The 20,601-nt window shown below is 37.6% G+C and overlaps 1 protein-coding gene across 1 annotated transcript in view; it reads left to right on the top strand.

The window, feature by feature from the left end:
• Positions 1 to 20,601, top strand: part of ATP2B2 (ATPase plasma membrane Ca2+ transporting 2) — a 247,399-nt gene that overhangs the window by 144,641 nt on the left and 82,157 nt on the right. Inside the window, exons 4-7 of the mRNA XM_054166708.1 lie at positions 1,881 to 2,138; positions 3,092 to 3,217; positions 10,801 to 10,926; positions 14,319 to 14,411. Coding sequence (XP_054022683.1) covers positions 1,881 to 2,138; positions 3,092 to 3,217; positions 10,801 to 10,926; positions 14,319 to 14,411 — 603 coding nt within the window. The remainder of the gene's footprint in view (positions 1 to 1,880; positions 2,139 to 3,091; positions 3,218 to 10,800; positions 10,927 to 14,318; positions 14,412 to 20,601) is intronic.

The following is a 20,601-nucleotide window of genomic DNA, read 5'->3' as shown; positions in this document are numbered from 1 at the left end:
GCGGTTTGGATTGGAAGGGATCTTTAAAGGACACCCCCCTGCAGTGAGCAGGGTGCTCAGAGCCCCAAACAACTTGGCCTGGAATGGTTCCAGGGAGGGGGCTTCCACCACCTCTTGGTATCCTGGGTGAGTGTCTTCCCACCTCCAGTGTAAAAAATTTCTTTCTTCTTTCTAGACTGAATCTTACTCTTTTAGCTTTAAAACATGTGATGATTTAGAAAAGGAATCTAAAATCTAATGTACACCAGTTAGGATTATTAAGGTTAAACAGAGCAAAGTTCATTAGTCCTCCCCAAAATTGGTGTTCTGCTGAAGGAAGGAATTGAAGGTGTGGTTTTTAAGTTGCATTTATGGCTGGTTTTAAGCAGCTTAAGTCACTGGACTTACAAAAGGTTGCTTGATTTCTTTCTTGGGTGCTAATAGAATGGTTTCTTCAGCAAGGTTCTTTTACTGTGGATAAAGGTTAATGTGGGTCGCCAGGCTAAGGGCATCCCCGCTAGGAAAGCCCCTTCTCTTAGCAGCATGTGTTGCCTTTCAATTGGCTTAAGTCTAAATTTAAACTACAGAGAACGTTGGTATGTTAAACCCTGTTTAATTTAACGTTTCTCTCTTCAGTCAGTGGATGATCAGTCTCATCTTTCTTCATTTGACTTTTGGTAATCTTGTTACTGTTCATATGCAAGAGTAATTACTCAGCTGGTGAATGAATTTTGATGTTTATGTTAGAGGGAAATCTTTATACCTTAAAAACAGTCAAATTACTTGTTAATTCCCTCTAGGCACAGGAGAGGAATACACCAAAATTAAACTTCAGTCACAGGTGGAAGTACCATGGTTGCTACCTTGCTAAGCTCCCTGGTACCTGGGTAAGACTGAAAAGTGATGTCAAGTGACTAGCTGTATCAGGTCCTCATAAAAAATTAACATATTGCTTTTCTCCCTCAGTCACATGGGAGGGGAAACTTTATTGTTCAGACTGAGTTCTTTTTTCTCTCTCCTGTCAGTCAGGGTATTTCTGAGTGTGACTCTAGTATGTGTACTGTGCTGTCCACTATTATAAACTGTTTTTTTTATTTTTAGGTCTTATTTCATGAAGAAGCAGAGCTATATTAGCTCCAGTTTGTGAATACTATCTAGGAAAGCTCTTCAAATTTTAATCATACACTGGTTTGGAATAAATAATTAGCAAGCATGTATCAATTCAGGATTCACATGTCAGAATTAATACATAGAATGTATCTTTTAATACCATTTCATTTGTAACTAAAATATAGTTGCAGTTCTGTAAGTATGCCTTTATATTTCTCTGTAAGGAAGAATGAGGAATTATATTAGACTATTATTTTCACTCAGTGTTCCCTAATACGATTCATTACCCCATTTAAACACTAATGTATTTGGCTTCTCTCAACATTTTAAAACAAATATTCTTTATAAGTGTGTTTAGTTGAAAACACTTAGAAATTGTATTGAGAATTATTTCTTAGATCTGTTTTAACTTAAACAGTTGTGGGTTTTTTTAAATCCTAATGTAATGCCATTGCTTTGCTTTGATTAATGTTACTCACTGTAACTTTTAGTAAGTCCTCCTGATCTATGGAAATACTTTTGATGGCTCAGGGGAAGCCATCAACCCTTCTCTTATGTAACAGAATCGGTGCCTTCTTTTTCCATTTGTTTAGTCTGGGCTTACCAGGGATAGCTTGTTCAGCAGAAGTATTAAAAGATCTAACATTTCTTTTCTTTCTTTTTTTTCCTCAGACATCTCTATTTTTACTGCTCTGCCATGTTTTATTTACAGTACTTTGAAAAGCAGCAAGTATTCTTGTGATAAAACTGATTTTTGCTTAACTGAGGGATTTTTCATGTTGTCTTTGCAGGGTGTGGTACTGCAACAGGAGGAGCTGAAGATGAAGGTGAGGCTGAAGCTGGCTGGATTGAAGGTGCTGCCATCCTACTTTCTGTTATCTGTGTTGTACTTGTCACTGCCTTCAATGACTGGAGCAAGGAGAAGCAGTTTCGTGGGCTTCAAAGTCGTATTGAGCAGGAGCAGAAGTTTACTGTTGTCCGAGGTGGACAGGTTATTCAAATCCCAGTGGCAGAGATAGTAGTTGGTGACATTGCACAGGTGAAATATGGTAAGTTCCATCTACTGGATACCTGATTTTCTGAACTTCATTTGTTTTCCTTTCCTGTTCTAGCAGTGTAGACTCACTTCACTGGAAGTAATTTAAAAGACAGAAAATTATGTGCTGTCATTATGGTCCATGGTAAGATAACAATTTGGCTGTTAGGGCAAAAGGAAAACCTAGGACACTTGCTATAGAATGGCACTAGGTAATTAATTTTGGGTTTGTAATTCTCACTTCCTTTTGCTGACAAGAACAAGAACTATTCATATAAAGGTAATTCTCATTTGTGGGGGATTACATTATTTGGAATTCTTGGGTTTTGCCCAGTTAGGAATAAGAGGAAGTATTTTTAAATGTTCTGTGAAAGGCAATTGTGCCTGTGCTCAGCCCACTTGTTAGGCTGCTGCAGAGCTAGGGATCCCGTTAAGTCTCCCTTCATCAGATGCCTCTAGCAGGTGAATGCCTTATAATTATATACCAGAGGAAAGCCCCATTCTCCTGCTAGCAGGACGACTCTATGTACTTTGCAAATTCCAGAATGCCTGTTCTTTCAACCACAAAGTTTCTCCTGGGCTCAGCTAAGGGCTTCCTGAGAGGAGAAGGGGAAAGAGCAGCTTGCCTCTTTATTAGCCGCTGATAATTGTGATGAAGTCTAATAGAAGAACCTTCATGTCATGTCAAGATGAGTACTGCCTCTGCCCAGCCTCAGTGATTATGTTCATTGTATGTTAAATGTGATGCATTCTGATTGTGGGATGACATTACACATACAAACTCTTGCAATACAAAGTCCCTTCCCTATAGGGTTGCAGCAATATGGATGATATGGACAGATGGTTTCGTTTTACATTTTAATGCGCTTGTTGTTAATTGTTTTTATAGTAATGATCATTAATGCCGTTATAAAAGCAGCATCAGTAAACCACTGTGGTTTTCTCTTGCCATGTTCTCCCTCAAAGGTGATCTTCTACCTGCCGATGGGATCTTTATTCAAGGAAATGATCTTAAAATTGATGAAAGCTCTTTGACTGGAGAGTCAGACCAAGTCCGCAAGTCTGTTGACAAAGACCCAATGCTCCTGTCAGGTAAATCTGCCTGAATTCTTGCTGAGTGATCATTTATGCACTGCTTTGTTCATGTGTTGCCTTGTTTTGTTTTTCCATGACATCAGGTTTTGATGATCTAGGTGTAACAACACAGACTCTGGCCTTGTCTGTCATTCCAAAGACACGCTATTGTTTATTGATTGTGTGCACTGATTTCTGATGATCATGTGAGAAAGTAATGCAACATTTTCAGAGGAACAGGGAAGTATCACTTAGGGAAATAACAATTGTTTCAATTAATTGTAAATGTAGTGCAACCATTAACTTTCGAAGCCTTTTAAAGTCTCTTTAAACAATTTCTTTGTGTGCAGCATACATACAATAGAAAAAGAAACGATGTGCTTAGGAGGAAATGAAATGCTGTGGGCTTGACTGCTGTGCTAAATTCGAATTATTTGCAATATTTCTGTTTTGTAATATAACTATACCCTCAATCACTTATATTTAAATCACTGATGGAATATGATAAATCACTAGTAGAATATGATATTTTAGTTCTAATAGAGATAGTTTCTAAATTGGTTGGTTAGCAATAGATTCCAACTTGGATGTGATCTCCGGATGGCCTGCCGATCTCATAGCAAACATCTGTGTGTTATAACCTGGTACAGTCATTTTCAACTTCTTAATAGCAAGAGTCATCTCTAACAGAGTTTTCATGTTGCAATGCAGCAGGTAAGTACCCATTCCTGCAGGAATCCTGCCCCCATCCTGCCTCATTGAGCTGGGGGTTCCCAAGCAGCAACTGCAGGGAGATGCTTTTGTTGACAAGAGACAAGTAGGGACACGTCAGGGTCTGAGAATTTTTATTGAATTAGTAGTGCAAATCCTTTCCAAATTTAAAACCACATGAGTTCACTGACTATGAGATTATGAGCGTTTATTATGTAGATTGTGATCTAGTAAAAAGCATCAGACACCAGTCAGAAGATGGCTGCAGTGGCTTAAAATAAAGAAACTGCCGATGTTATTTGCAGGCTTGCCATTGCCACAGACTTTGTGTTACAAAAGACCATGCAAATTAATTTTAACTTTAGTAAGCTTCAAGCATCTTTCCACCTGAAAGTGTGTACTAAAAATAATTTTTTTTCCAAATGACACAAAAATTTCCTCTCGCTTCTCAGACTAAACCAGCAAAACAAAATCCGTTTGCTCATATATCTATACAGATATATAGAGAAAATCCTGTGATTTGTTTAACAAATATAAGCCAGAATATTTTTAACTGATTTTGCTGCAGCATCCCTACCTACTGTATGTCTTTTACTCTTCATGTTGCAACACTCCAAGTTTTTCCAAGTTAGACATGTCTGAAGAATGTGTTTGCACATGTTTGGTAGAGGCTGATAAAGGTCAGTGGAGGTGCTGCAAACTCTGAAGGCTGCATTCATGTAGAGGAAACAGCACGAAGAGCTCAGCATTTGCAGACAGCACACATCTGAATAGTGAGGGCAGTGGCACATTTGAATTTTTGGTATCCCAATGGCTTAAGAAAATCATAGAATCAATAAGGTTGGAAGAGACCTCAAGGATCATCAAGTCCAACCGGTCACCCAAGACCTCATGACTACTAAACCATGGCACCAAAAAACGTTCTGACTTTCATGAGTAGTGTATGAAACTACTGTCATTTTGGTTAGATTTCCAGTAATTTGATTTATACTGACTGTGCAGATATTTAGGATTACCTTGATTGTAGATTAACAAATCTCTGGGAGATGCTTTCCAGTGTGTCAGTTGTGATTCTTTGTAACAGGGAGGCATGCAGTGGTATTTTGAGGAAGTGTAGCTCACTGCTGCTGTCCCTAACTAAATTTTTAATCCAGTGCTGTCCTTCAAAACTTCATGCTTCACACCACCCCCACCCCCCTACATTTCTTTTTTCTTAGCTGATAGTTGTACTGTTTTCTAAATGTAATTTCATAAGTGTCATAAAGTTCTTATTTTAAAGAGGTAGTCTTAATGATGATATTTTCTTACAAAAACTTCAATCATAAAATATTGTAGACTTGTCTCAATTAAAAATATCCTGTTGGTGAATTCTAGAGGTTTTCTGATTATGACATTTTTCATTGCTTTGTGTACATACATATTCCTAAACTGAATAAGTTTTGAATACCTGCAGATTTCAGTAGTGTCTTGCTTCCCAAAACTCAAATTTACAGAATACAGAATTAACCAGGTTGGAAAAGACCTTTGAGATCACTGAGTCCATCTTTATGCTTTCATTGCAGAGTGAAATAAAGTTTAAACTCTGTATTTTTCTCTCTTACTGCATAATCTCCAATGTGATTACAAAGAAGATGAAGAATTAATGTGATATTTTAACAAGCCCTGCACACAGCTTTGTTCCATAATTAGACCAATGAATTTTTACTCATGCTGTGTTAGAAAATCCCTGAACTGTGTCTGCTCAGGAGCAGAGCTGATGATTTGAGATTCTAGGATGGAAAAAAATTTACCTTCTTCCATAGATACAATGCAAGGTTTAATCCCAGTGATGTGGGAGCTCATGTGCCCACTGGAAATTGTTAGTAGTCCAAAAACCAAAAGCTTGGAAACCCCCATGTCTTTCAGGGTGGGTTTGACCTGCTTTAAAACCTGAGTTTCTGTTGGACATTAGCCTAGACTCAGATTTTTATAAAACTTGCTTAAAGAAAAAGGAAAACAACAACAAACCAACCCCCAACCCTCAAAAAAGAATTAAAAAATAAAATAGACCTTAAGTCTTCCTCTTATCTTTGCACCCGGAGAGGTCAGTAATTTATCATAGAATCATAGAATTGTTAGGGTTGGAAGGGACCTCAAGGATCATCTAGTTCCAACTCCCCTGTAATGGGCAGGGACACCTCGCACTGGATCAGGTTGCCCAGAGCTACATCCAGCCAGACCTTAAAAACTTCCAGGGATGAGGCCTCTACCACCTCCCTGCACAACCTGTTCCAATGTCCCACCACCCTCATGGTGAAGAGCTTCTTCCTAACATCCAGTCTGAATCTACCCATTTCCATTTTTGTTCCATTCCCCTAGTCCTATCATTACCTGACACCCTAAAAATATGTCCAGGTAGGCTTTAGAATTAGACAAATACTATCAGGATGCTGCTGTTGTCCCTTAATCATCTGTTGGAAATCAAACCAGCTCAGGTTTGACAGAGGAATAACTGAAAAAAAGAAGAAATATTTGACAAAGGGGAACATTTGACTTGCAGCCACAGTTTGTTTTCAGAGCCTAAATCTGCTGAAAGATAAACACCCTGAATCAGTCTTATTTTCACCATTAGCACCTGAAACAACATTTTAAAATATTCAATCAATTCAATGACATAATTAAACTAAATGAGTTTCTGTGCTTAATGTCCTGTTTAATCATCCAGATAGTCATTTACTGTACTTGAGAAGCAATTCTAAGGGTACAAGTGTTGACTAAACCAGATGGTTCGTTTCCATCTGTCTATAGCAGGCTTGGTACCGCCTAGGAATACAGAAATGGAAACACAGACTGATATACCTGGAACCCGAAGAAGCAGCTTCTGTTCTATAGCTCCACTGTACTTCTGTCTACAACATTTTCCAACTTCTAGTTCATTAACTGAGGTCTGTGCTTCAAAAGTCATCAACCTAATCAAGACTGTGGTGATGTGAAGTTTCTTTGCAATGAGCATGGGCATGTATCAAGAGTTGAAGACAGCTTGGGTAGCCAAACTGACTGCTACTCAGTTGTCTGGATTGAAGCTGACGTGCCCTTTCAGTTTGGTTTGCAGAAATCCGTGATTCCTAAATACAGGAGTTCTGAATATGAGTCTGGCCTCGCTACTGCACACAGTGACCTCACTGGGAGTACCACCTATTATAACAGTTCATGCTGTCAACCATACCTTATGAGGCTTACTATTTACACACACACACATACACACAGGTATTTAGATGAAATTATTAAAATATGCAAGAGTTACACAGAGGAGCTCACCTACTGCAATTCTCTCTGAATGGAGGCTGACAGAATATTACTATAACCTAAGCTAACTTTTACAGATGCATATTTCTGTCAGCGAGCAATGAGGGTTTCAAAGAAATTAAATTGAGCTTATTCAAGAACAAATAAACAGAAGAAATCCCTTGGTCATGGTGGTTTGTTAGGTTTTGGAAATAAGAAGAAATCATGTCAGTTATTGCCTGGAGAACAAAATGCCTGATCATATCTTAATTCCCTGCCAGAAAATACTCCAAGCCAGCCTTCTACCACAGCAGAGCTTTTCAGAACTGAGCAGCTCAGAAATTCCAAAGCGCTTGGGTGTGTTGAAATTAATTGTGGATGAGATCTTTCTGGAAAACTTTTCTTTTTCATGGAGAATATTCTGCTGGTTGGTTCACTTTATTATTAATTTCAGTTGCCTCTTAATAGCTGTAGTGACTAAACCAGTTGGTTAAATATGCTGATACAAAATTTTTCTTTACCACAACTTCACTGCAAGTAGCAAAACAGTTTTAAAAAAAGACAACTGGCATGTTCTGCTTCTCTTTTCTTGTTTTTCAGCCCTACTTCCAATTTGTTTCACCAGTATTTTTACTGTCTCATCTGTTTATCTGTTTTCTTACTAAACTAGACTTCTTCCTTTCCTGTCTTGGAATATTCACCATTTATCAACTTCAAATTAACTACTCAGCGTGTCAAAAAATGTATTTTACTCGTATTAAAAATGCATCCAAAAGGATTGTTGGAACATGAAATTGAAGTACATGCATGAGTACAGATGAATAGCAGGCATCCCTTCCAAAATCCCTAAAAAGGTCTGACTGAAGTCATGGAGCCCATTTCTTCAGTCACACCAATACTGCAATACCATTTACAGAGTGAAATTCCCAGAGTTGGGAGGAAGGAGCTTCAGCTCTTAGCTTTAGCTTAGAAAATGGATAATTTTTCCAGTAGAACATACACCGATGTTAAACGAGTTCCTGCTCAAAAACATGCTTTTGCATCACCTGAATGGTTCTGAGCTCTTGTTTTACACCACTAATGTTAAGAAAAGGCTCAGAGAGGCATTGCAATTGATGACATTTTTGCCCTTTCTGGGTGTGCAGATGTAAGCTTGGAATCTGGTTGGTACATGTTTTCTTAGGAAAATAACTTTTGGAATACAGATGCGCATGCCATTTTTGGAAGGATCTTCTACCTACCTTTGTAATCCAGTAAGATTCCTTTAAAGCAAAACATAGGAATACTGAAGGCAGGTTCTTAATTAAAATATACTTTAAATGAGTATTTCCTCTCAAAGGAGCTTGAGTTTCAGGCGTTTTCTGTTTTGCAGGAGTTTGGATAAAACTTGTTTGAAATTTGCTTCTCTTTTTTACTGTGATTTCAGGTGAGCCCTGCTGTGATATGTTTCAGAACTGCAGGCATCAGTGGACAGCTTCCCTTCAGCTTTAAAATATTGAGTGGTAGTTAATGATGGTAGTGGCATGAGTGGCAGGGGCAGCTAGCTGAGACTAGGCATACTAAAACTTCGACCTCATTAGCTGCTGTTTAGGACAAGACAGTTAATGAATGTCTGTAGTTCATGCGGTTACAGAATGAAGAAGCAGTGATGCTGTCTTAAGGAAGGTAAATGGACAATCTTACATTTATGTCAAACCTGATACCTGTGAAGCAGTACAATGTAATTTTTTTAAGTGAAGGGAGGATCCAAGGAATGACAGATTAAAAGCCAGGAAAAAAATGCCAGTTTGTCACAAATGCTGCAGTGACAAGGCAAAGAATAAAGTATTATAATCAGTGAAATTATTACCACAATGGTCAAACTGTTCAGTTGACTTTTAAGACTCTTAAACCAGCAAATAATTTCATAGCAAGAGTAAAAAGCTTATCTACATGCACCAGCACCACCCCTACACAAAGGAAAATGTAACTACTGGGCTATGTTCTGATTCCATCTGATCTCATTCTTCTGATGTCCCACAGTTCCAAGTCTGGTCTTAAAATGCAATTTACTTAAAACTCTAGCACCTAGGGTTAAAAACACTAGTTAATGAACAGAATACATTCTGAGCAGGTTCTAGTTAACCATATGTCCATCACACAGTTCCCTTGGAGGTGTAAATATCTTTGTCTTTTTTTATATGATGATTTTTCTCCAAGACTGTGTTTCTGTGTTACAGTCTATTTTCATAGTTTTCAAACTACTTCCTTCTTCAAACAAAGGAGTATTTAAAAAAACCCAAGCTCAGCAAGCTTTCAATCCCAGCTCGCTTTGTCAATTTAGGATTAAGAAATTATTCCTCTGTGTTCTCAGTGTCTTACATGCATAACATACTTTTCTTCTTCTACAGGATAACATATAAAGCCTATTGCAATGAATAGCATATTTGGTTTTCATCTGTTTCATAGGAGCACTGCTGATCTGCTTAGGGTCTTCTAAAATTCACCATCTGCTAAGAACGTCTCTTTTCAGACATTTTAAGTATTAGCTCAATAAGGCACATTCTAAATGAAGATTTTTTTGCCATTTTAAATGGCAAATTGGTCATTGGTCAATTGGTCAAATGGTCAGTTGGCAATTGGCCAAATGTGCCATCCTTGGCACATTTGTCCCTGTGCTTCATGGACAGTTTTTTTTAATAAGCTTTTATTAACTGGCCTTAAATACTTGTCATAACAAGTGCAAACTCTGTTTTAGAAATAGCAAGCGTGCAATTGTCTAGCCTGTTCTATTGCAAATCCTCTCTTATAGTTCTAAAAGGCAAACCAGAATGCTTTTTATTGTTTCTAGGAACTGGGTTTGTTCGTGTTTGCACAACTCCTAGAAAAGGTTTCTAAGAAGCTGTGATCTTAGATGGACCTAACATTTGTTTCAATACGGGAGTAAGAGCTGGAAATAAATAGTTTCTATACAATAAAGCGTGAACTATTTCCCAAAAGGAGTTTATTTAATATGATGATAAAATTACCTAGTTAAATGATTCTTCTCAGAAAAACTTAATATATCCTCAGATTTACTTTAGAGTAATAGAAATGCCTCAAACTGAGTTTGTTTTCAAGTGTACATCATGTTCTTCTCAGTATTTGGTAATCTTATCATTTAATTAAACATCTCCTTGAAGATTTTTCTCTGTACTGCCTTTTCAGTGTACAATTTTCTTGAGAAATATTTTTTTCCTATGCCTGTGAAAGATGGAAGAAATTGCACACAGTTTACCTTACGTAACCCTAATCTTGACTGGTGTCACGCAGGAATGTTTGCAGAACTCGGAAACAATATTTTCAAAGGTGCAAGTATTAACTGTGTGAGGCTGAACTCTTAACCTTCCAAGATGTGTACAGTGACAGCATTTCTTTTAAACAGGGAATCTCTTGTGTGTGGTTATAGGAAGTACAGCCCAAGATCGGTGGTTAAACAAACATCTGTTCTTGCTTGAGAATAACACACCCCAAACAGGATTATTTTTGGTATATTGACTTCAATGTATTTTCAAATGTAACAAATATTGCTCAGTACTATTGTAAAAGTCTGGTTGTTCTTTCTGGTTTTTTTTCAGCTATATATAACTTACATTGCATATTTTCAGGTACTCACGTCATGGAAGGCTCTGGAAGAATGCTTGTAACCGCTGTGGGTGTGAATTCTCAGACGGGCATCATCTTTACTCTGCTAGGTGCTGGAGGAGAAGAAGAAGAAAAGAAAGATAAGAAAGGTAAATTTCACAACATATGAGTATGAACTGAAGAAAGCTGCTGGGCTTTGTGCAGCCAGAGCTCTCCTCCATTCTTTATAAATAAATATGGTCTTAAAAACTTCCTTTTTGGTATACATTTTTATCATCACATGCCACACAGAAAAACAGCAAAGGCTGTTAACCAATAAATACATTGGATAACAAGATGTTTTTCCAGTGTGAAAATGCAGGCTTTCAGTACATAATTAAATGCAAAGGAATACATGGGCATCCTCCCATGGGCCTGTCTTCTTTACATATATCCATACTCACCAAAAACTTGCTCAGGTTTTGCTCGTGCACGTTTCCATCTATGTAACAGGGTTTGGGTTTTTTGTCAGAAAAAAACCCCAAACCTTGGCCATGGAAATAGCATCTTTCTTTGAGCTTCAGAAATAAAGATAAAATGTGGCTTTTTGCTAGCCTGGTTGTTTAATGTCAATGACTGACTTTAGAGGCGTTTTAATTTCTTAAGGTGTAAAGGTCAACCCAAGAATAGTAAACGACAAGAAAATAGCAGCAAATGTTAATGGAATTTAACTTTGGTGCTCTGTATCAGTAAATGAAATTGAGGAATCTCTTTACACTTTTCACCTTCTTATAGTGTGATGTCATATGCAATTGCTCATTTGTGGGTTGTACAATAAGTAGAGATGTGATTTAATGTGTGTCCTTTCCAGTTTCTGTGCCTACACTCTTGTAAATTGTTTAAGTCTGCTTTCAGAATTTCGTTTCAACTTTGTTCTAAGACTATTTACCTTTCAGACATAACTAAGGGCCAATTCCTGGGTTTTTTAGACATTCCCACTCTTTTTAGTGGTTTTGACTATTAATGAAAAAGAATAGCTACAGCTTTACCAAACATTTTATTTAGTATCTGTCAGGCAGAGTGATTCTACCTTTTTTTCATTTCCATCCTTTTAATTTGAAGCCCCAGATAGCAAGGTCAAATTCAAATGGTTTTTATGACCTATGGTTTCCATTTCTAAACACATTTGACAAGTGGTTGCACTTGGCACCATGTTTCTATGAGGAAATCCCTTTTTGCTTGATGAAAGACTTTACAAACTGTCGAGCATTTAATTTCTACACAGTAATGCACAATACTTGCTAGGTGTGGTAAGTTCTGGGAACATTAGAAGGAGAAAGACCAAAACTTCCCAGAGTAAACCACTTTAATATCAGGCTAATTTTGAATATCTTAAAGTCTAATCTTGCTATCGGTAAGAGGAAGACTTCTAGAAACATCTTTTCAGATCCAACAGCATCTGTTTTGACAATGTCTAAGGATAGGGGAGGAGGAGCAATTTCAGAGCCTGCTTGCAAGTGACAGGTGCCTGCCCCAAGCTCTCTTGTTCAGCTGGAGTAGCTTTCTCTGTTTGTTACGTTTCTCGGGGCACTGGTGATACTCTCACCTTTCAGTTTGGACAGCCTTGAAAGACAGAGAAAGAGAAATGGGAGATACCAGATTGATGCACTGCACTGTGGCTGTAATTTACTGCCCAGAGCCTCTTGTGCAGACACTGAAGCTGAGTGTAGCTACAACACCAAAAAATTCCTTCAGGTTTTCTCATGCTGCTAGCGGCTTTTTGGTAGTTCACCAGAGTGCCTGGGCAGAGCTGGTAGCAGACTGAGGTCCAAACTCATTCTACTGTCCTGTATAAACTGGCAGTTCTCTGAAATCTTGCCAATCCTAAATGTCTGTTTGGGTCTTATGTGGGTGTGTGCTTTTATCATTCATTAACATGTAAAAATCATCATACAGGTGTGAAACAGGAGGATGGACATCAGCTGCCAGGTAGAGTAAGAACCGTACCAGATCAAATGGAAGGATGAGGCTTTTAGCCAGCAAGCTTTGGTGCAAATCAGGGCTGAACTAATGATTGAAATAATTGGTTTTGAATCAATCTGGTTAAATCATAGAACAATTTCAAATCAAGAGGATATTCATGGCAGACATTTAAGTGTGCACATGTTGTTGGTGTTGCAAATCTTAATGTTAAGCTTGGTTAATCAGTTATTCTCCAGAAGGAAATGAGAGTGTATTAAATGTTGGAATGCGTGATTTGCTGTTAGCAGTTCATGCTGTGCTGGTTAGTATGAGGATCCAAATGGAATCAAAAATAAGCATGAGTAACCAAAACAGTTTAAGTTATTACCATCACTATAATCAAATTTGCAATTGAAATTTTCATGAATGCAGTTTCACACCCAGGGTGTGTTTTTAAATCCTTTGTGCTGTTTATTTTCTTCTCCCAATTTACCATTTCTAAGCAGAACAAGACCATTTTTCTTGAATACTAAACTAGCACAGTGTGAAACTCACTGTGGGGCAAGTGCTGAAGCAGTTCAGGAGTTTTGATCAGGATTCATTGTAGGACTCAGTGTTCTAGTATGAATATTTAACCAGCAGAAATAAAACCAAAAATGTACTTTGTTATTTGTAGTTATTTTCTGAACTTTAGTATAAAAAAACCATAATAAAATAAAAAAACCCTCTTCAGGTTTTTCACCTTCCTCTTAGGAAAGGTTTCCTGACCAATTTCTGTAATCTGCAGATAATTGCTGAACACAACCAAAAAATAAGGATAATTTTCATTTATGATACTTCTCCGTTTCAATGCAAAAACCAGCCAGTTATATAATGTGTATTGTTTGCATTTAAAGTAACCCTTTTTCCTCCTCAAGACTAGATTTTCCATTTCCACATACAACATTGCAAAGTTTAATGCTTCTCCTTGGATCAATGTGCACATGAACTAGACTATGGCAGGACATGGGCTGAGCCCATGTTAGACTGGAATGTAGCAGCAATACTACATTGGAATGTGCAATATTACATAAGCCACCAAATATGTCATGTTGTGCATACTGTGTAGGTTGCTGCAGGTTTTAAAACTACCCTGCACTGCATGACTTCATTAATTCAAGGAAAGTCTTTCAACCATTTAATAGTTGCATAACATTATATTAAAGTAAAATAATACACATAAGAGGACCAAAGCAATGTACATAGTACTGTATACAGTCAGTTCTCATCAACTCTTTTAACTTTCTTACATGTCTTTCATATTATTATTATTATTATTATTATTATTATTATTATTATTATTATTATTATTATTATTTCATTATCATCATTATCATTATTATTGTTATTATTCCCATGTATGAGTTTTTGCCTTACTTTGTACCACCTTTGCAAGGACATTTTGCGTTTGAAAGTTTTGTTAATTGATTTCAAACAGATTGATTTTGGAGAAAACAAAGCCATAGTATTCCTTACTTTTTTTTTGTGTCATGTGCATTTGTTCATGCTGTTATTATTATTATTTATTGCCTTTTTTTTTTTATCCATTATTGCTCAGTAGATTCTTCCCATCCCTCCTCCCACCCTCCTTCAGCTACAGATGGTGCAACAGGTGCAAATGCCACTGATAGTGCAAATGCCAGCTTAGTCAATGGTACGTCAAGAACACCTAGCTTGTTTTATTTGATAGATTGCTCTCCTGACTATGTAAGATTCCTTCTTCCTCTGAACTGCACAGATGTTGTATGTGCATGTGATTACCCCCTGAGAGATCCTACTCCATAAACTCTATAGTAGCTTATAAGAGACGCCACAAAGATGCTCTGATTTACTTATGCTATTCATAGAGAATTAGGCATGGCAGAAGAAGAAGCAGGAATTACGAAGTGCTTGCCATCAATTAAAACTGCAATTAAAAGCAACAGTTAAGTAAGGCTGGTTTCAAAACTTCTGAGTTGCCCTTACAGGAAGTTTCATTGTAGAGCTCTGTACACATTTGTTAACTTCGATTTGAAGACCACCACCATATTGAATGGATGGTGTATTCTTCTGATGTGGCACTCTTATAAGTGTTCATATAGTCTCCGTGTGAGAAATAGTGCTAGGATCAGGAATCTGATTCAATGTCAACCAAGTGTGTTAGGAATAACTTTTGCTACTTGGAGCAGCTTTTTTTGGAAGACTGGAAAGTTGTGCCTGTGGATATTTGTGCATGCCTTAGTGATCTTCCAATGAGCCTACCTGTTTACTAAAAAGAACATAAATAGTGCTGCAGTCAGTTTTGACTATGCGTAGAGATTCTTGACCCTGCTTCTTAGCATGCAGATATTTAAGTATTTCCTGTAACAGTCTAATTCCAGTATTAAATGGAATGGGTTAATATTAGTCTAGTTTCTGAAAATTTGATATTTATTTGCCATAGAAACTTTTCCCTCTTGTGCAGCACCAACAATACTGACAAGAGTATCTCTGCTTTCTGCCATGCTGGTCTGATACTTTTATTCATGTCGGTCTGTGATTGTTACATTACAGATGTGAATCTGACTTTTGGGGGAAAATTTTTTTCACAGAAAGAGTGGTCAGGCACTGGAATGTGCTGCCCAGGGAGGTGGTTGAGATTTACAATTTCACTCCTGCACATTCTAATTTTGCTAGTAAACTAGAATACGCAATTCCTGCATCTCAGCGCATAGCAGGACCCTTATCCTGGTTCCAGTACTCCAATTTCAAATTCCTTAGAGACCAAGAACCAGGATATTAATGATGACTATTTAATGCTCTGTTCTTTATGCTCTATAATTCTACTCCATTAGGTGTAAACCAAACATACACATGCAACAGACACCCCCCTGGAGACTGCAATATTACGTTTGTGCTCATTCCTGCAAGTTGCTGAGTACAAAGTTAAGCATCTGCTGAGCTGCTTTGCTGGATGAGAATCACTGTTCAGCAAGATGCAGAAAAGCATCCAAAGTTGTCCTAAGCTGGTCTCTCAGTTAGCAATTTTAGTTGCTTGGTGAATATCTGTTGTGTTTGGTCTTAATGCCTGAACTTAATACGGAAATTGAGTTCCAAGGGATATTGAATCAGTGTCTTAAGTAAATATGTGATTTTCCATCTTTGCTCCCATCATGAGCCTTAGTTACTGTCCCTGTTTATCTTGGAGCTGAGAGATACATACACAGTTCTTTTCAGTGCACAAAATATAGAAACCAATTTTTGTGCAGCTGAGAATGTTTTGCTCTTAACTTCTCTGAGGTAAGACAGTTGAATTAATTCTGCAGATCTCTTTGATCAACATGAACAGGAGATACTTTCCACAATTCATCTTATCTGACACTGTGTTCAGTGGAGAGCTAAGACTTGGCAAGCAGAGTTAGATCTGAGCACTTTGAAATTGTCTGGGAAATTGCCAAGGTCTGAGTTCTGTTTATACTATACATTATTCTAGTTAGCAGTGACAATGAGTTAGGGAAGACTTAAAATGTAGATATGTCTTGGAGAGGAGAAAGGAAGGAATAAAACAAGTTCTAAAGCAAGGAGACCAAGTTCATGGAGGTATTTTTTCATTCTGGATGAAATGGATATTTTTCAATAATGGCTGAGAATTCTTCCTGAGATGTGATTGAAAAGAAGCACAGTTTTTCCTAAAGTTTCATACCTCTGTATAGACAATAGCTTCAAAGAAGGAAACAGTATTATATACCTGAATAAGTACCTAGCTCAGGAAATGCTATGGCTTGTTACTTGAAAATCAACATGTTACAACTTCCAATATTGTTATGTCTTAGCTGTCAACATACAGCTGACAAAAAAGAGAAGTGTTTTATTAGTGCATTGTTGTGGTGGGTTGAAGTTTCCCCCAGCATTAACTTTTAGCCAGACTAGCTCAGTTAGAAGCAAATGAAGCTGTATTTACAAGCAACAAACTGCACTCTACAATGGAATGCAATGAATATGTACAAAATATACAGGATTTACAATATTATACAGATATTTACAATTAGCAAACAACACGAAACACCCCCTGATCAAAACAACCAGGGAAGCTGCTCCACTGCCCTCCTCTCAAACCTCCCAGACTCCCCTGTACTGAGAGAGAGAGAGAAGCTGAGAGAAAGCAGTGTTAGTCTTATCTCTAGGTCAGACAGAAGCATTATCTTCTCCCAGGCGAAGCAAAACAGCCAAGATCAGAAGAGAAGAGAAAAGACGTGGGAATGGAAGTGAAACGTGAAGGATTCTTATGATACAGCTTCTCTTATCCCAGATATTTTCCAATGAATTTGTTTAGAATAATATTTTGTTTTCCTTTTTACACCCAATAGTGATTTGTTTATATTTTTCTACTGTTCTGCTTGAAATCTGCACCTACATTTTAAAGGCATAGCCTAAAACTACCACGTTTGTTCTCAGACAATGAACTTATGGTGATACATTTGTGACATAGGCCATTTGTTACTTCCTGTATCAAAGGCACTGTCATGAATTCTGCTAGGTCCTAGCAGAGATTCAAATGTGTACTTGTTTGGTCTCTGTTAAAACTGTGGACAGTATGTTCAGTTTGCAGAAGGGTTACAAGTTAAGGGTATGAGCAGATCATAACATTTTATAGAACGGCAATAATTAATGAAAATTCATCTAATTTTAAAGTATTCTATTAGAAAAGGTTTGTTGTTTTCTTAAATTATTTTTTTCAAAGAAAATGCAGGAAGCAGCAATCACTGTTTATGGCTTGTTAAACCCAAATTTGATTTCCTTAGAGAAAGGAGTATCATAGTATCAGTCAGGGTTGGAAGGGACCACAAGGATCATCTAGTTCCAACCCCCCTGCCATGGGCAGGGACACCCCACACTAGATCAGGCTGGCCAGAGCCTCATCCAGCCTGGTCTTACACACCTCCTGGGACAGGGCCTCAACCACCTCCCTAGACAACCCATTCCAGGGCTTCACTACTCTCATGGTGAAGAACTTCCTCCTCACATCCAGCCTGAGTGCTTATCGTTGTCCAGGAGAATACCACCCGGTTCCTAAACCTGGATTACCATATGGGGATGTTGGATTTTTGACATTTGTTACTCAGAGAATTTGTTACCTCAAATTATATTCTGATACAGAAGCCTCATACCAGGCTCAGAGAAGAGTCTTGTCTGGAATGCTTCACATCTCTTGTTGCAACTGTCCATTCTGGCATCATTCCACTGCTGTTCAATTCCTGCAAAGCAATTGGCAGTTTTAATTTATTTTGAAGCATTTTTCTGATTTGTAAGTGAAGTTACTTAGTGAGTGCATAGAAGAATTATCTAAGATGTCCTATTTGATACAGTGGAATTGCTAATGCATTGCCTCTGATATCACATTGCATGATTCACCTCAGAGATGTCTGATGTCACTGCTGCCCCTATATATAGATTTGCAATGTGTGTCTGTTCTTATGAGCTGCAAAGTGTAGCTGCCTTGCCATGAAGCAGGTTTAACTCATTCCTATTGCAACATCAGGCATTTGGGAAAAGCAATAGGATCTTTTCTGGATTTTGCTCTATCCTAACACATGAGGACATAACTTGATTAGTTACTTTGGTCGCTTTCAAGCAGCTCTTCCAATGTACAAATACCTTTTAGTGCCAGCGATAGGTCTTTGTAATTCTGTCTCATCTCATCGTGAAGGGCTGGGGAGGTAAAGGGGAGGCTTTTCTTGGAAAGTTTATTTGGAGGAGTAACTGGCTTTTGGAATAAGAACTTAGGCAGTGATGGTGCCATGGGTACCTTCCAAAAGACATTTTAGTAAGGCAAAGGCAACAGGCAAAATATTTTATATTGAAACTCAATACCTTCAAAGCAGCTGCACAACACAAGTTGTAGTGGGAGGCTCCATGTACTTTTCTAAACCTTCTGATTTTTCTTCTATCCTTAGAAAAGTGAAAAAAAACCTCAGATGGATTCCTCCAGATTTCAGGGCCTAACCACTGTTCCTTTTACATACTAATATCCAAAAATAAAAGAAGAAAATATTTGCAAACTTATATAAAAGTACATTGTGTTTGTGAAGAATTATGCATTCAATTATCATCAAAATATTAATAAATACTCATCCTTCTAATGTTCGTAAGAAATGTGCAAAGGTCAGAAAGATGAGACAGCATTTCTGGTCCTAGCACTAACTAAACGGAGAAAGGATCTCTCAGCAGTAGTGATTCTATCATCTTGATTTCTTTCTTTGTTCATCATTTATAGCCAAATGTGAATTATTTGGGACAAGAAATAAATGATTTACAGCATTTTTTCCTTATTGTTACCTAAATTACCTATCCTTTTCTTATTCTGTCAAAATAATTGGAATGTAACCTCCTGTGATGACTCCCTCTCACCCCTCCATTACGTCCATTGCAGTAGCTGCCGACATGAAGAATATTTTTGCTAAATACCTGTGTATATATTGTTGTCAATGATTCTCTATTTTGTGTACAGGAATTTTTAGGTAGCCAGGGTAGAGGAGCTGTTAGTGTGATTCATTACAGCATTTCTTATATCCCTGCTAACCACCGCATTTTTATCATAAAATGAAAAGTTTGACCAGTGTATTTTCGTTTGTCAGTTATGGAAGACATAGGTTTGGGTTCTTCAATTCTACTGCTTTAAGATTTTGAATTGTGTTCTGACAAAGGATCTATAGAGCAGGACACAGAGCAGACTCTGCTCTATATTCATGTTTTCCAGTTCTCAAGGAAGGCTTTGTCCTCTAGCCAGAAATCAAAATCTTTAGAGATGGTGTATGTCTCCCACTAACTTTGTCAAAAAGCATTCTCAGCAAAATAGCCATCAGGCAGGTATGAAATCCAGATAGGCACTGTATGCAAAACTTCTAATGGAAATTTCACCATGAAAAGGAGCTTGGTTTTGTTCAGGTTCATAGATTCAGGTTTCATTGCAAGACATCAGTCCTTGGAAGACAGAATGGTCACATTATAGCCAGCATGGGACTAGAATAGGAAGTAGAGACAGGCAGTCGATGCTAAGCAGTTTATTCCACCATAGTTCAGTAATGCATCAGAGTGCTGAGATGATTTTAAGTAGTAAGACATTCTTTCCTTTCCTATAATATTCTGCTTCTGAATTCTCAGTGCCTCAAGCCTGTTAGTATGGGGCAAAATCTTCTTGTGAGAAATTTATGCCTGATTTGGTCATTTTCCCTCTTTTTTAGAGAGGAGGTTTTAGTGACCTCTCAATTACAAACATGCAAGAAATGTATCTTAGCCTTTCAATTTTGACACTATTTATTCACAGCACAGAGTGAGAAAATGAATACATATGTTGGAGCATCACTTCTGTGCTTTACTGAGGATGTCAGTACCAGCTGTGTTATGGCAGCAAGGAGGAAGAGCAGGACTTACATGCTATGGTTTTGTTGGTTGTTTTTTAACTCTAATGATACATTTCTTAGAATGTGTCAAAAATCCTGTGAAGAAGGTGTTTTAACTGTTAATTTTCCTTAGCAATGTGTTTTTATTGTGCATTATACAGAAGTACAAAAGGAGAATGTCATCCATTCTGGTTGTAGTATTTATAAACATCAAGTAGCAGTAGCAGAAAACTCCTATCAGACAATTCATATATCAGAGTGAAAGTTGCATAAGGGATCCCACCAGGGAATTGGAAATACATTCAAAATTGTTGGCTGGTTATTCTGAATACCCAAATTTTGTGTGCTCTAATTTTTATTATGCTATTTTTATTTCATGCACACTTGGAAATGGTGTGCTTTCAGTTTTAAAAAGCGAAAGAGGACTTTGGTAGGGAAAGATTACATGTAGCTAAAATATTAAACTGGGAATCACAGATGCACTTG

Source organism: Dryobates pubescens, chromosome 1 (assembly GCF_014839835.1).
Source record: "Dryobates pubescens isolate bDryPub1 chromosome 1, bDryPub1.pri, whole genome shotgun sequence".
Taxonomy (NCBI): domain Eukaryota; kingdom Metazoa; phylum Chordata; class Aves; order Piciformes; family Picidae; genus Dryobates; species Dryobates pubescens.
The sequence above is the reverse complement of the archived record's forward strand: the minus strand, read 5'-3'. Positions and strand labels throughout refer to the sequence as shown.